The sequence below is a fragment of the Portunus trituberculatus genome, chromosome 38, assembly GCF_017591435.1.
Source record: "Portunus trituberculatus isolate SZX2019 chromosome 38, ASM1759143v1, whole genome shotgun sequence".
Classification (NCBI taxonomy): domain Eukaryota; kingdom Metazoa; phylum Arthropoda; class Malacostraca; order Decapoda; family Portunidae; genus Portunus; species Portunus trituberculatus.
Genome location: NC_059292.1, coordinates 18,024,195 through 18,041,702, shown reverse-complemented (window position 1 = coordinate 18,041,702; position 17,508 = coordinate 18,024,195). Strand labels below are relative to the sequence as shown.

General features: G+C 37.0%; 1 protein-coding gene across 2 annotated transcripts in view; it reads right to left on the bottom strand.

The window, feature by feature from the left end:
- LOC123514971 (vacuolar protein sorting-associated protein 54-like) overlaps positions 1-17,508 on the bottom strand; it is a 250,921-nt gene that overhangs the window by 109,111 nt on the left and 124,302 nt on the right. For both annotated transcript variants that reach the window (XM_045273260.1, XM_045273261.1), the window contains exon 5: positions 531-744. In XM_045273260.1, coding sequence (XP_045129195.1) covers positions 531-744 — 214 coding nt within the window. The remainder of the gene's footprint in view (positions 1-530; positions 745-17,508) is intronic.

The following is a 17,508-nucleotide window of genomic DNA, read 5'->3' as shown; positions in this document are numbered from 1 at the left end:
TGGGAGTATGCAGGAAAAATAATTCATGGTATCTTGTCTGACAGCTGGTGAGCAAACATTTAGAGAAGACATAAAGACCAGCCCTTCACATTCTGTTCAGTATACCAGCTCAAATCACCACCTATTTCTGCCTTCAAGGCATGTGTTTCTGTGCTAAACTAGAACCAAAAACTAAAACTATCAATTATTTCTAGTTTGGAATCCAAACTATCAGTGATACTGATGAACTATTAATGCAGAAAAAAAATTATCTGATAATCAATAACCTGGCATTGTCATCATGATAAATTATCAAGATGATGGTCATGTATGTATGGTGGGAAATGAGTTGCACTAGCAGCTGATGTGTTTACACCCAGATATTGAAGCAGACATGTCTTTGGTTCAGTATTCAGATATAATGTTGTCCAGATATCATTGAGTCTGGTTACTGAATGTCCAAAAATTGGAGTGATTATTGTAAAAAGCATGAAAGATTGAGAATAATGGTTAACTTTGTACTTATATAGTGGTTACCCATCCTCACTCACCCCTAGGGTTGGGTTCCAGGGAGCACTCCTCAGCCTCCTCCTGAGCCTTACCAGCCTGGTGGGAGGCAAGACGTGACAGAAGCCGCTTCCTTCGCCTAAGACGCCTCACATAAGACTCTACATGTTTTGGAGTGACTTGTGGGAGTGTTACATGGGGAGGAATGTCCCGTACTTCTACAAAACCCTCTCCCCATGTCTTTGTGAAGAAGTCCCGCTGTGTAAGAGAGGAAGGGTTAGCTAAGTTTCATAAAAAATGGTTATTTATATATTGTAAAAGTTAAGAGCCTGAAGATATGGGATTGCTATGCCTCATGTGGCTGACGATGAATGTATGGCTTTAGTGTAAATGTGATGCAAGTTTGTAAAAGGCTGTGAGATTAAGGAGGTAAGAGTTGATGAATGTTATAAAGGACTAGAAGACTGTGGTGAAAGGAAGAATGATGCTATAAAGTTATTGTGTTAAGATTATACCCTGCACTTGAGTTTCATGCTACCCAACTTGAATGATCATCAAGTTTAGCACTTAGTCCTAAATTCTTACCATTCCAAGTTTAGTGTAGTATCATCATGAGTTTTACGTTGCTTTGACAAGTGTTGGTCATGTTTTCCTACCATCAGCCTTACACATGCTGCCGCAAGACTCCAATGAGATATTGCATATCTGTAGCACTGACAATGTCATATCCACTGAAGGGGTAATGTTTTGGCCGCCTGAAACAGTTAGTCCTTAGCTATCACTCCATCTCTCATGCATTGCACTGAGCTCAATGCCACTAATTTCTATCTCGACTCACAGGAGAACCTTCCTTCAACCATGTTTCATTAACAAAGTGCAAACATTCCATTATTAGGTCTATAGCTTTCTTGATATTAAAATTACAAATGAAATTTTGTGCTATCATAATTTACTTGGGTTTGGTTAGTGTTGACAATACTGCTTGGGATGCTGCCTCATCTGTCTGACATACTGCTCATGAATGATATGGGGCTCCAACCTCTGGTGCAGTGTTCAGTGGCATTGATAAGTGAAATACCATCAGACCTAGCCCAACATGATTCCACCATGCAAGAAATTTGTGTTTACATGAATAAATCAAATATCCCAGCATCTTCCAAGCACAAGATTCACAATAGCATAATCTGAGAAGCCCACACCATCATGTTGTGTACCAGCTGGGTAGGTACAACCTCCCCCATATTGTAGAAATATCAACAAAGTGCCAGTATATCACCATTAAATCTATAGCTTCTTTAATATTAATAATTGCAAATAATTTGGCACTGTCACAATTTACTTGGGGCTGGCTGGTGCTGGCAACAGTGCTTGGGATGTTACCTCATCTGTCTGGTGCACTACTCATAAGTGATATAGGGCTCTAACCTCTGGTACAGCATTCAATGGCATTGCTAAGTGAAATACATAAGAATAAACAATGACAGGTAGATTTAAACATGAGAAAAGATAACAAAAAAGCATCATGCAAAATGTAGTACTGGCAGGTAACAAACATGAGATTAGCCATGAGTACAGTTACCAGACATCATTAGTACATAAGTCATTCACCTAAGGTTGTCTGCTGGTAACCAACACACCTGTTCCACTACGGAAAGAGCTCAAAGCCCACACTGACCATACTTCAGGTAGGACTGAGACCACTCACACACCAGGACAGTGAGGCCACAACCACTCTAGTTACATTCCATACCTATTTTGCTGTGTTCTGTGAACATAGGCTACACATTAAGAGACCTTCCCACTTACTTTGCCATGCCCATGACTCAAACCTGGGCCTTCTCTGTTGTGAGCTGAGCTTGCTGCTACCACTACACTACATGGTACATACATACTAATGAAAATTAATGTCCGGTAGTTCTACTTATCATTGATACAAATGTAGGTAATATGTATGTACAGTCACTGCAAAAAGTTCAGGGTAAACATGTCTCTAAATTGGGTCACAGTACACATCCATCAGTCACTCCCAAGCTGGGTTTGAAAGGTAGCCTGTGATTGGGTAGTGGCTGTCAAGGAGGGATTAGCACCTGCAGGGAGCTACCTTCCAACAATTATCTCTCTCTCTCTCTCTCTCTCTCTCTCTCTCTCTCTCTCTCTCTCTCTCTCTCTTATCATTATTATTATTATTATTATCATTATCATTATTATTATTATTATTATTATTATTATTATTATTGTTCTGACATTCAGACAAGTTGTAGGAGGAGGTGAAAAGAAGAAGCATACAGCAAAACTAGTTGGAAATAAACTCACCTCCCAGCACCTGTGTTTCTTTTCACCACCTCCATTATTATTATTATTATTATTATTATTATTATTATTATTATTATTATTATTATTGTTATTATTATTACTGCTACTACTATCATATTATTATTGTATTTACTATACTGCTATTACAAAAACAACAACAACAACAACAACAACAACAACCAACAACAACACAACACCTACTACTTGTCATTATTATTATTATCATTATTATTATTATTATTAATATTATTATTATTATCATCATTCTCTTTGCCTGTCGTTTTGTCCATCCATCCAATCATGCGTCCGTTTGTCTGTGTGTCGCCCGAACCAAATCTGGCGGACATTTCAGAGAAGCAGACAACTACGGAAAGCATAAAGAGGCAGGCAGAAGGCAGGCAGACAAAGCATACATATTAATGATAATGAATGTAATAATAATAGTAAAAATAATAATAATTATCATAATGATAATAATCATTATAATAATAATAATGAGAATGATAATAATAATAGCATTATTATTATTAATAATTATAATAATAATAATGGACACAGTATATCTTGACTTGAAAAAAGCATTTGATAAGGTACCACATCGAAGATTGTTATGGAAGATAAAGGAGTATGGAGGCATTGGTGGAAGATTACTTGAGTGGATGAAGAATTATCTTAATGACAGAAATATGAGAACAGTAATATGTGACCAGTGTTCATCATGGCTTTAGGTAATTAATGGTGTCCTACAGGGATCTATGTTGGGACCACTAATGTTTGTTGTCTGCGTTAATGACTTGAGTGAAGATGTTGAAAGTTATATAAACCTGTATGCTGATGATGCAAAACTGATGAGGAAGGTTAAAAATGTGAATGACTGTTTAGTGCTGCAAAGTCATTTAGATAAGATTAGTAATTGGAGTAGAACATGGCAAATAGAGTTGAACTTGAATAAGTGTTGGGTAATGGAGTTTGGTAAGAGTGAAAAGAGAATACAATACGACCGTAATATAGATGATGTCAAATTGGAGACATCAAAAGAGGAAATGGATTTGGGAGTGACTATTACAAATGACTTGACCCCAGACATATATAAATAGCATTGTTAATGGTATGATGAATTCATTAAAGAGGGTGAGAGTGGCCTTTTCATACCTTGATGAAAGGATGATTAAAAGGATACTGATTTCTGTGATACAGCCAAAATTGGAATATGCGGCGGTCGTGTGGTCTCCCCATAAAAGAAAAATATAATAAAGTTAGAAAGAGTGCAGAGAGCAATTACAAAGATGGTTCCAAATTTAAGTACTTTAACCTATGGAAAAAGATTGAGGAAATTGGACATTACTACATTGGAAGAGAGAAGGAAAAGAGGAGATTTGATACATGTTTATAGAATGGTTAATGGTATCAAAGATGTGGATAAAGAAGACTTCTTACTATTGAACACACCATATAAGAGGACATGGTTTAAAGTTGAAAAAGGGTTTTTATAGAAGAGATGTCAAGAAGTATAGTTTTTCTCATAGAATTGTGAACAATTGGAATGAACTTGATGAGGAGGTTGTAATGGCTGGGACTGTGCATACTTTTACAGAGAAATTTGATAAAAGATATAGAGACGGGACACCATGAGTTTACTCCCCTGCCGTAAACCACAACTAGGTAAATAAACACACACACACACACACACACACACACACACACACACACACACACTGTGTTAACTCAGTGGGTCAAAGAAGATACTAGGTTTGGAGGAGAGGGAGCATCGTCAAGACTGGACTTGGTCTTTAGTACAGAGCCAATGGTCATTGAGGAGATGAGGGTGCAGTGCCCTTTAGCAAAGAGTGATCATGCAGTTTTGGAGTTCAAGGTGATAGATGAAGAGAAATCTAGAAGAAATGAAGAATATAAAGTGGGAAGATGGAATTATGCCAAGACAGATTTTGGAAACCTAAAGAAATTCTTTCAAGAGACAAATTGGATGAAATTCAAGAGTGCTAAGGAGCAAATGAAAAGTGGAAGGAATTTATAAAATATACAAAGAAGGTGAGAAAAATTTGTACCAATAAGACAACATAGAGAAGTTGGAAAGCAGGACTGGTTTAACGATAGATGTGAAAAGGCTAGAACAAGAAAAGAGGATGCATGGAAGAGGTGGAGAAGGAAAAGACGGATTAAGCAGTGGGAAAGTTACAAAAGAGCAAGAAATGAATATGTGTTGATTAGAAGAGAAGAAAGAAAGAAACAAGAAAAGGATATAATTGATAAATGTAAAGACCAACCAAGGCTTTTTACAGACATGTGAACAACAACATCAAAAATAGAGAAAGTATTGAAAGTTTAGAAGTAAATGGAGTATGCAGTGAAGATCCCAGGAAATGGCAGAGGCTATGAATGGATGCTTTCGGAAGGTATTCACAAAGGAGACTGCTTTTGACAAACCACTGGTAATGGAACAGAAAGGGATTATGAAGGAGTTTCAAGTAACTGTGGAGGAGATCAAGAATATGATGGGGAGTTTAGAAGTGAGAAAAGCTGTGGGACCTGATGGGGTATCAGGATGGATTTTAAGAGAATGCAGGAGCAACTGGCAGAAAAAGTTTGTGAAGTAATTGATGCCTCATTAAGGGAAGGTGTAGTGCCCCAAGACTGGAAAAGAGCTAACATTGTCCCAATCTATAAATCAGGTAACAAGAGAGACCCATTGAACTATAGACCAGTGTCACTTACAAGTGTGGTAGCTAAGATGTGTGAGAGGGTGGTGAAGAATAGATGGACAGACTTCTTGGAGAAAAATGACATACTTTGTGAGTGTCAATTTGGTTTTAGAAAAGGGCGTTCATGCACGACAAACCTGATATGTTACTATTCGAGGGTGATAGATGTAATACAGGAAAGAGATGGTTGGGCTGATGGAATATATCTGGATTTAAAAAAGGCCTTTGATAAGGTACCACACCGGAGACTGATCTGGAAACTTGAAATGGTAGGAGGAGTGCATGGCAGTTTACTAAAATGGATGGAAGACTTTTGGTAGGAAGAGAAATGAGAACAATAATTAAGGACAGACCATCAGAATGGGGCTTGGTGGAGAGTGGAGTTCCACAGGGATCAGTGTTGGCACCAGTAATGTTCGCGGTCTACATAAATGACATGGTGGATGGGGTGTCCAGTTATGTGAGCCTATTTGCAGACGATGCAAAATTGTTAAGAAAAGTGAGATGTGACAAAGATTGCGAACTACTCCAGGAAGACTTGGACAGAATATGGAAATGGAGCTGTACATGGCAAATGGAGTTCAACACGACAAAATGCAAGAAATTAGAGTTTGGCAAGAGTGAAAGAAGAATCAGGAGTATGTACAAGATAGGAAATGAAGACATAAAACCAGTCATGAAGAAAAGACCTTGGGGTGACAATTACCAATGACCTATCGCCAGAGAGACATATAAACAAAATAATTGGAGAAGTATTGAACTTATTGAGGAACATAAGAGTGGCGTTCGTATATTTAGATGAAGAAATGATGAAGAAAATAATTACTGCAATGATAAGACCGAGGCTTGAATATGCAACAATACAGTGGGCTCCGAACTTAAAGAAACACATAAGGAAACTAGAGAAAGTACAGAGGGCTGCAACAAAATGGTGCCTGACTTAAGAGATTTGACTTATGAAGACAGACTGAACAGAATGCAACTTCCGACCCTGGAAAACAGAAGAGAAAGGGGAGACCTGATAGCAATATACAGAGTGATGATTGGCATGGAAAAAATGGATAGGGAAGATCTGTGTATGTGGAATGAAAGAATGTCGAGAGGGCATGGGAAAAACTAAAATGGCCACTTATAGGAGAGATGTGAAAAATATAGCTTCCTCATAGAAGGGTGGAAGCATGGAATAGTTTAGACGTGGAAGTGGTCAACGCAAGGAATATTCATGATTTTAAGAAAAGCTGGACATTAGTCGATATGGAGACGGGACAGCACGAGCATAGCTCTTTTCCCGTATGTTACAATTAGGTAAATACAATTAGGTAAATACACACACACACACACACACACACACACACACACACACACACACACACACACACACACACACACACACACACAAGAAGCAGATGGAAGAAAGACTCGGTAAAGCCGAGAAAGAAAAGGAGAAGCTGAAAGATCTAGTAAACAAGGAAGAGGAAAGAGTACAGAACGTGATTAAAATAGAAGTACAAGCATGGAGAGTCCAAGATAAGAAAGATAAGGCCAATTTTCAGGAGGTGATTCAAGAAAAACTTAAAGAAAAAGAAGAAAATATGACAAACAAAATGATAGGAGTCCTCAAGACAAAAGAAAATCTAGTTAGAGAAATTGCAGAAAAAAAAAAGAGTGTAGTCGTATTTGGAATAAAAGAAAAAAATATAAAATATAGACCCAAAAGAGAAAAAGAAGAAATGAAATCAGTCAAAGACCTACTGAAGAATCTTAATGACGAAGATAGGCAGAACTTGGAAGAGGAAGTAGAAGAAATAAACAGAATGGGACCATATCAAGAAGGAAAATACGAGACCAATTAAAATACTACTAAAATCACAAGCAGCAACAGAAGAAATATTATATAGAACAACAAAACTTAGAGAAACAGAAGGCTGCAAGGATATCTATATAAAGAAAAATAGAAATGAGGAAGAAAGGAAGAGATACAAAGTACTGGCAGCAGCAGTAAGGGAAAAGAATAATGAAAGGTCAGAAGAGGAGAAGAAGGCATTTTTTTGGAGAATTCTAGGAGACAGGATAAGGAAATGGTATATAAACGAGAAGGAAGAGAAAAAAGTGGAACAAGTTTAACTAAAAATGATGAAGGCAAAAGACTAAAAATGATGTATACGAACACAGACGAGGTTTTATCAAGTAAATTAGAATTAAGAAATTACATAAGGAAAGAAAATCCAGATATTGTATGCCTGGCTGAAACAAAACTAAATGAGGCAATCATAATAGATTTGGATAATAGGTATGATGTATGGAGAAGAGACAGAGTGGGTAAAGGAGGAGGAGGAGTCATGATAATGTTAAGGAAGGAGATAGTGATAAACAAAGTGGAATGTGGGGAAGGAAAAGCAGAAGTATTGTATATTAAGATGCATATTAATAAAAAAGAGTTAACAATCATTGTAACATATGTGCCACCAAAAACAAATTCATGGACCAATCAAGAATATAAAGACATGATAGATGACACAATAAGGAGTCTAACGAGAATCGTTAAAGAAAGGAAAATAGTTATATTAGTAGGAGATTTCAACTGTAAAGAAGTGGACTGGGAAAATTATGAAAGTGGTATGGGGAAGAAGCCTGGGAGAAAGATTCTTGAACCTAATGATAGACAATATGATGGACCAGAGAGTAAAGGAATGCACAAGATTCAGAGGAAACGACGAGCCGGCGAGATTGGACCTAGTTTTTACAAGGGGTATACAAATGAATGACGATGTAAGATATAAGTGCCTATTGGGAAAGAGTGACCATGCAATATTAGAAATAGATATAGAAGAAGGAAAGGAAGATAGAGACGATTCATACAAAAGAGACCGATTAAATTACAGAAAGGCTGATATTGAGAATCTCAAGAACTATTTTAAAAACGTAGACTGGGAGGAGATGGAAAACTCAGAGACAATGCAAGACAAATATAACTTATTTTTGGAAATATACAAAACAGGAGTCAGGGAATATGTCCCAAAATATAGACCAAAAGAAGAAGGAAAGAAAGATTGGTTTAATGCAAGATGTGCCAAGGCAAAGGAGAAAAGAGATGGAGCATGGAAAAGGTGGAGGAGAAATAGGAATCCAACAAACAAGGAAAACTTCAAGGCAGCGAGAAATGAATATGTTAAGGTGAGGAAGGAAGAGGAAAAGAACTTGAAAAGATATTGTCGAAAAATGTAAGGAGCAACCAAAATTGTTCTATAGATTCATAAATGGAAAAATTAGGCAAAAAGAAACAATAGAAAGGTTAAAAGGAGAGAACGGGATGGTGGAAGACCAAAAAAGTATGGCAGAACTATTAAATAAAAAATTCCAGGAGGTCTTTACTAAAGAATCCAAATTTGAGAGGCCACAGGTTAATAGAGAGACAATCTATATGAAAGAGATTAAAGTAACCAAGCTTGAAATAAAAGAGTTATTGAAGGAACTGGATGAAGAGAAGGCAATGGGACTGGATGAAGTCTCAGGCAGAATACTGAAAGAATGTAGGGAAAAACTAACAAGTCCTATATACAACATCATAAAATGCTCAATAGAAAATGGAACAGTGCCAGTAGAATGGAAAAGAGCTGAGGTGGTTCCCATATATAAGAGCGGAAGGAAAGAAGAACCTTTAAATTACAGACCGGTATCACTAACTAGTGTAATATGCAAGATGTGTGAAAGAATAATAAAGAAACAATGGATCGAGTTCCTTGAAGACAACAAATTAATATCAAATACCCAATTTGGTTTTAGAAAAAGATGGTCGTGTGTAACTCGTTTATTGAGTTTCTATCCTAGAATAGTTGATAGAGTACAAGAGAGAGAGGGATGGGTTGACTGTATTTATTTGGATTTATAAAAGGCATTTGACAAAGTGCCACATGCAAGATTACTATGGAAGTTAGAGGAGAAAGGTGACATTGAGATGGATAGAAAATTATTTGGGGGGAGAGAAATAAGGACGGTAGTTAAAGATATGAAGTCCAAGTGGAGAGCAGTAAAAAGCGGAGTGCCACAGGGGTCAGTATTGACACCAATACTTTTCCTCATTTGTATTAACGACATGCCAGAAGGAGTGAACAGCTACATAAATCTGTTTGCAGATGATACGAAACTGTGCAGAGTTATAAAGCAAAAAGAGGATTGTGAAATACTGCAAAGAGACCTAAATAAGATCTGGGAATGGAGTAAAAAGTGGGAAATGGAATTCAATGTGAATAAAAGCCATGTCATGGAAATGGGAAAGAGTGAAAGACGACCTGTGGGAATCTATAAGATGGGAGATGGAGTAGAACTGGAGAAAGTCAAAAAGGAAAAGGACTTAGGAGTGACGATGGAAGAAAACAATCAACCGGTAAGCCATATTGATAGAATTTTCAGAGAGACATATAATTTGCTAAGGAATATTGGAGTTGCATTTCACTACATGGACAAAGAAATGATGAAGAAATTGATAAGTACTATAACAAGACCCAGATTGGAATATGCAGGAGTAGTGTGGACTCCTCATAAAAAGAAACACATAAGGAAGTTGGAGAGGCTACAAAAAATGGCTACAAGAATGGTTCCAGAATTTGAAGGAATGACATATGAGGAGAGACTAAAGGCTTTGGATCTTCCAACATTGGAGCAGAGAAGGGAGAGAGGGGATCTCATACAAGTTTATAAATTGATCAACAGAATGGACCAAGTGGATAATGAGAAACTGATCCTGAGAGAAGAATATGACATCCGAAGCACAAGATCGCATAGTAAAAAGCTGAGAAAAGGAAGATGTCTGAGGGATGTTAAAAAATATAGTTTCCCGCAAAGATGTATTGAGACGTGGAATAGTTTAAATGAAGAAGTAGTGTCTGCAACTGGTGTGCATACTTTTAAAGTAAGATTGGATAAGTGTAGATATGGAGACAGGGCCACACGACCATAAAGCCCAGGCCCTGTAAAACTACAACTAGGTAAATACACAATCACAGGAAGGACACACTGTTCACAATCAGCTGATCTTCACTATGTACCTGTTGTACAGTATTTACAGTGGCCTGGGCAAGTAGTGTGGACTTGTTTTTCATGAAATCAATTATTAAAGACTCATGAGTAAAAAAGATATTCCATCAAAATGCAGACATGAGACTAGGGAAAGAATGAAAGCTGATGATGACTATTTTGGTGAGGGAGGGATCGCATTCGAAGGCTTTGATATGGCGAATACTTCACTACTTAAGAGAGTGTTGAATATTAAACATAAACTAGATAAATTGATAAAGGAGAATATGGAAATGAAAGAGAATGAAGAACAGGAAAAAAAATTTTAAAAACTAAGAGAAAGGATAAAAAAGGTGGAAGAAAATGAAGCTAGACTAAGAGCGGAAAACGAAGAACTGAAAAAGGAAGTACCTAACTACAAAAAGCAGATGGAAGAAGGACTCAGTAAAGCCGAGGAAGAAAAAGAGAAGCTGAAAGATCTAGTAAACAAAGAAGAGGAAAGAGTACAGAATGTGATTAAAAAAGAAGTACAAGCATGGAGAGTCCAAGATAAGAAAGATAAGGCTGATTTTCAGGAGGTGATTCAAGAACAACTAAAAGAAAAAGAAGAAAATATTACAAACAAAATGATAGGAATCCTCAAGAAAAAAGAAATCTAGTTAGAGAAATTGCAGAAAAAAAGAAGAGTGCAGTCGTATTTGGAATAAAAGAAAAATAATATAAAATATAGACCAATAAGAGAAAAAGAAGAAATGAAATCAGTCAAAGACCTACTAAAAAATTTAAACGACGAAGATAGGCAGAACTTGGAAGAGGAAGTAGAAGAAATAAACAGAATGGGACCATATCAAGAAGGAAAAATGAGACCAATTAAAATACTACTAAAATCACAAGCAGCAACAGAAGAAATATTATATAGAACAACAAAACTTAGAGAAACAGAAGGCTGCAAGGATATATATATATATATATATATATATATATATATATATATATATATATATATATATATATATATATATATATATAAAAAAAAAATTGAAATGAGGAAGAAAGGAAGAGATACAATGAACTGGCAGCAGCATTAAGGGAAAAAAATAATGAAAGGCCAGAAGAGGAAAAAAAAGGCATGTTTTGGAGAATTCTAGGAGACAGGATAAGGAAATGGTACATAAATGAGAAAGAAGAGAAAAAAGTGGAACAAGTTTAACTAAAAGTGATAAAGGCAAGAGACTAAAAATGATGTATACTAACATAGACGGGGTTTTATCAAGTAAATTAGAATTAAGAGATTACATAAAGAAAGAAAATCCAGATATTGTATGCCTGGCTGAAACAAAACTAAATGAGGCAATCAAAATAGGTATAATGTATGGAAAAGAGACAGAGGGGGTAAAGGAGGAGGAGGAGTCATGATGATGTTAAGGAAGGAGATAGTGATAAACCAAGTGGAATGTGGGGAAGGAAAAGCAGAAGTACTGTATGTTAAGATGCATATTAATAGAAAAGAGTTAACAATCATTGTCACATATGTGCCACCAAAAACAAATTCATGGACCAATCAAGAATATAAAGACATGATAGATGACACAATAAGGAGTCTAATGAAAATCGTAAAAGAAAGAAGAAAAGTTATATTAGTAGGAGATTTCAACTGTAAAGAAGTGGACTGGGAAAAATATGAAAGTGGTATGGGGGATGAAGCCTAGGGAGAAAGATTCCTGACCAGAGAGTAAAGGAATGCACAAAATTCAAAGGAAACGACGAGTCGGCGAGATTGGACCTAATTTTTACAAGGGGTATACGAATGAATGATGATATAAGTTATAAGTGCCCATTGGGAAAGAGTGACCATGTAATATTAGAAATGGATATAGAAGAGGGAAAGGAAGACAGAGACGATTCATACAAAGGAGACCAATTAAATTACAGAAAGGCTGATATTGAGAATCTCAAGAACTACTTGAAAAACTTTAACTGGGAGGAGATGGAAAACTCAGAGACAGTGCAAGAGAAGTATAACTTATTTTTGGAAATATACAAAACAAGAGTCAAAAATATGTCCCGAAATATAGACCTAAAGAAGAAGGAAAGAAAGATTGTTTTACCGTAAGGTGTGCTAGGGCAAAGGAGAAAAGAGATGGAGCATGGAAAAGGTGGAGGAGAAATAGAAATCCAGTAAATAAGGAAAACTTCAAGGCAGCGAGAAATGAATACATTAATGTGAGGAAGGATGAGGAAAGGAACTATGAAAAAGGACTGTCGAAAAATGTAAGGAGCAACTGAAATTGTTCTACAGATACATAAATGGAAAAATTAGGCAAAAAGAAACAATAGAAAGGTTAAAAGGTGAGAAGAGGATGGTGGAAGACCCAAAAAGTATGGCAGAACTATAAAATAATAAATTCCAGGAGATCTTTACTAAGGAATCCAAATTTGAAAGCCCACAGGGTAATATAGAGACCGTCTATATGAAAGAGGTTAAAGTAACCAAGCTTGAAATAAAAGAGTTAGTGAAGGAATTGGATGAAGAGAAGGCAATGGGACTGGATGAAGTCTCAGGCAGAATACTGAAAGAATGTACGGAAGAACTAGCAAGTCCTATATACATCATAAAATGCTCAATAGAAAATGGAATAGTACCAGTAGAATGGAAAAGAGCTGAGGTGGTTCCCATATATAAGAGCGAAAGGAAGGAAGAACCTTTAAATTACAGACCGGTATCATTAACTAGTGTAATATGCAAGATGTGTGAAAGAATAATAAAGAAACAATGGATCGAGTTCCTTGAAGACAATAAATTAACATCAAATAACCAATCTGGTTTTAGAAAAAGACGGTCGTGTGTAACAAATTTACTGAGTTTCTACTCTAGAATAGTTGATAGAATACAAGAGAGAGAGAGGGATGGGTTGACTGTATTTATTTAGATTTAAAAAAGGTGTTTGATAAAGTGCCACATGCAAGATTACTGTGGAAGTTAGAGGAGAAGGGTGGCACATTGAGATGGATGGAAAATTACTTGAGGGGGAGAGAATTAAGGACGTTAGTTAAAGATATGAAGTCCAAGCGGAGAGCAGTAGAAAGTGGAGTGCCACAGGGATAAGTATCAGCACTAATACTATTCCTCATATATATAAACGACATGCCAGAAGGAGTGAACAGCTACGTAAGTCTGTTTGCGGACGATACGAAACTGTGCAGAGTTATAAAGCAAAAAGAGGATTGTGAAATACTGCAGGAGACCTAAATAAGATCTGGGAATGGTGTAAAAAAGGAAATGGAATTACATGTGGACAAAAGTCATGTCATGGAAATGGGAAAGAGTGAAAGATGACCCGTGGGAATCTATAAGATGGGAGATGGAGTAGAACTGGAGAAAGTAGAAAAGGAAAAGGACTTAGGAGTGATGATGGAAGAAAACAATCAACCAGTAAGCCATATTGATAGAATTTTCAGAGAGACATATAATTTGCTAAGGAATACTGGATTAGCATTTCACTACACGGACAAAGAAATGATGAAGAAATTGATAAGTACTATAATAAGACCCAGATTGGAATATGCAGGAGTTGTGTGGACCCCCCTTAAAAAGAAACACATAAAGAAGTTGGAGAGACTACAAAAAATGGCTACAAGAATGGTTCCAGAATTTGAAGGGATGACATATGAGGAGAGACTAAAGGCTATGGGTCTACCAACCCTGGAACTGAGAAGGGAGAGAGGGGATTTGATACAAGTTTATAAAATGATCAACAGAATGGACCAAATGGATAATGAGAAACTGATCCTGAGAGAAGAATATGACATTCGAAGCACAAGATCGCATAGTAAAAAGCTGAGAAAGGGAAGATGTCCAAGAGATGTTAAAAAATATAGTTTCCCACAAAGATGTTTTGAGATGTGGAACAGTTTGAATGCAGAAGTGGTGTCAGCAACGAGTGTGCATAGTTTTAAAGAAAAATTCGATAAGTGTAGATATGGAGATGGGACCACACGAGCAAAAACCCCAGGCCCTGTAAAACTACAACTAGGTAAATACAACTAGGTAAATAAACACACACACACACACACACACACACACACACACACACACACACGCCTAAGAGTAACCAAGGTAGGAAAGGAGCTTGTAATGTTTGTCCCGTCTCCATATAGTCATGTTAACTGTTGATTAGCAAAATAATGTCCAGGGAAGGTGAATATAAACTGTAGCCTGCGTTTGAGCCATCAGCTGGTTTGTTTACATCTGCGCAACATGGCGGCCGTGAACTCGAAAGACGAATCAGACTTCACAGGATTTCAAGGAATAATGGAGAAGAGCGTTTATGTGAAGAAAATTCTGGAGTTGGAAGGTAAAATTGAAAAACTGTTTGAAAAGTATGGGGCCTGGAAACGAGTTATGACAATGTAATGAAAGAGTGTGCCGATATGAAGAAGGAAAATGAAGTACTGAAAGAGGAAGTTAAGCTAATTAAAGTGAATTGTGAAAATGTGGAGAATCTCTAGGAAAAGTGATGGAGAAGCAGGCTGAATGGAAAAAAGTCAGGAAGTGGAAAGAAAGGAGGTAAATTACAAAGTTGCAAGTCTGGAAAAGGAAATCAAAGAGTCTGGGAGAAAACTTTGGGCCTTGCTGAAATTATAGATCAACAGATCATAGAAGAGAAGATTGCTGAGAAAGTGGTGAAGGTTATTAAGTCAAATGAGACATTGGTGAGGGAAACTGTAGACAAAAAGAGATGTGTGGTGATATTTGGTGTGGAGGAGGATAAGACACCGAGTAAAATGGAGAGAGAAAAACATAAAAAGGTGATAAATAATATCATTAATGTGGTGCAGGAGGAGGAAAAGACCTAGTACAAGAAATAGAGGACTTCCATAGAATTGGAAAGTTCACAGGAGAAGGTATGAGGCCAATAAGAATCAAACTTAAGTCACAAAAGGATGTAGATGAATTGGTGGAGAAGTCATGGAGGCTAGCCCAGCAGGAAACAACAAGGAAGATTTGGTTGAGAAGAGATCTCGGTGAAAAGGAAAGAGAAATGTTAAATGAGTTGAGAAAGGAGGCTTTGAAAAAATGAAGAGAGGACAGAAGAGGAGAAGAAAGAGTTTTTCTGGAGAATCTTGGATATGAGACTGAGGAAGTGGTTCATAACCCAGAAAAGTACAGCAAGAAAGGACTAAAGAAACTTACGTATGAGCGAATGTAATGTATTCCAACATAAATGGAGTGATATCGGGATTTTAGAACTCAACGATTACTTGAGGGACAAGAACCCAGATATTGTGGGTCTTACTGAAACAAAACTGAGAGAGGGAGAAGACCTGATGATGGTTGGAGAAGGAAATATAATGTTTGGAAAAGAAATAGAGTAGGTAAGATGGGAGGAGGAGTGATGTTGCTGGTTAAAAAGATATAAAGGTGGATCAAGTGAAAGAAGGTATGGGAAAGGCAGAAGTGCTAAAGATCAGAGCAGAAACTAATGAAGGAAAAAGAGGCACTACATAGTGGTGTACGTACCACCTAAGACAAATGCATGGTCAGTACAGGAATATGAAGAAATGATAAGTGATACAGGAACATGTCTGGAAGAAATGTTGGGTGGCTGTGAACGAACTATAATGATGGGAGATTTTAATTGTAAAGAGGTGTGTTGGGAGGACTGGTCAATGGAAGGATCAGAGACAACATGGGGAAATACACTATTGACACTGGCAATGGAAAATGTGTTAACTCAGTGGGTCAAAGAAGATACTAGGTTTGGAGGAGAGGAGCATCGTCAAGACTGGACTTGGTCTTTAGTACAGAGCCAATGGTCATTGAGGAGATGAGGGTGGAGTGCCCTTTAGCAAAGAGTGATCATGCAGTTTTGGAGTTCAAGGTGATAGATGAAGAGAAATCTAGAAGAAATGAAGAATATAAAGTGGGAAGATGGAATTATGCCAAGACAGATTTTGGAAACCTAAAGAAATTCTTTCAAGAGACAAATTGGATGAAATTCAAGAGTGCTAAGGAGCAAATGAAAAGTGGAAGGAATTTATAAAAATATACAAAGAAGGTGAGAAAAATTTGTACCAATAAGACAACATAGAGAAGTTGGAAAGCAGGACTGGTTTAACGATAGATGTGAAAAGGCTAGAACAAGAAAAGAGGATGCATGGAAGAGGTGGAGAAGGAAAAGACGGATTAAGCAGTGGGAAAGTTACAAAAGAGCAAGAAATGAATATGTGTTGATTAGAAGAGAAGAAAGAAAGAAACAAGAAAAGGATATAATTGATAAATGTAAAGACCAACCAAGGCTTTTTACAGACATGTGAACAACAACATCAAAAATAGAGAAAGTATTGAAAGTTTAGAAGTAAATGGAGTATGCAGTGAAGATCCCAGGAAATGGCAGAGGCTATGAATGGATGCTTTCGGAAGGTATTCACAAAGGAGACTGCTTTTGACAAACCACTGGTAATGGAACAGAAAGGGATTATGAAGGAGTTTCAAGTAACTGTGGAGGAGATCAAGAATATGATGGGGAGTTTAGAAGTGAGAAAAGCTGTGGGACCTGATGGGGTATCAGGATGGATTTTAAGAGAATGCAGGAGCAACTGGCAGAAAAAGTTTGTGAAGTAATTGATGCCTCATTAAGGGAAGGTGTAGTGCCCCAAGACTGGAAAAGAGCTAACATTGTCCCAATCTATAAATCAGGTAACAAGAGAGACCCATTGAACTATAGACCAGTGTCACTTACAAGTGTGGTAGCTAAGATGTGTGAGAGGGTGGTGAAGAATAGATGGACAGACTTCTTGGAGAAAATGACATACTTTGTGAGTGTCAATTTGGTTTTAGAAAAGGGCGTTCATGCACGACAAACCTGATATGTTACTATTCGAGGGTGATAGATGTAATACAGGAAAGAGATGGTTGGGCTGATGGAATATATCTGGATTTAAAAAAGGCCTTTGATAAGGTACCACACCGGAG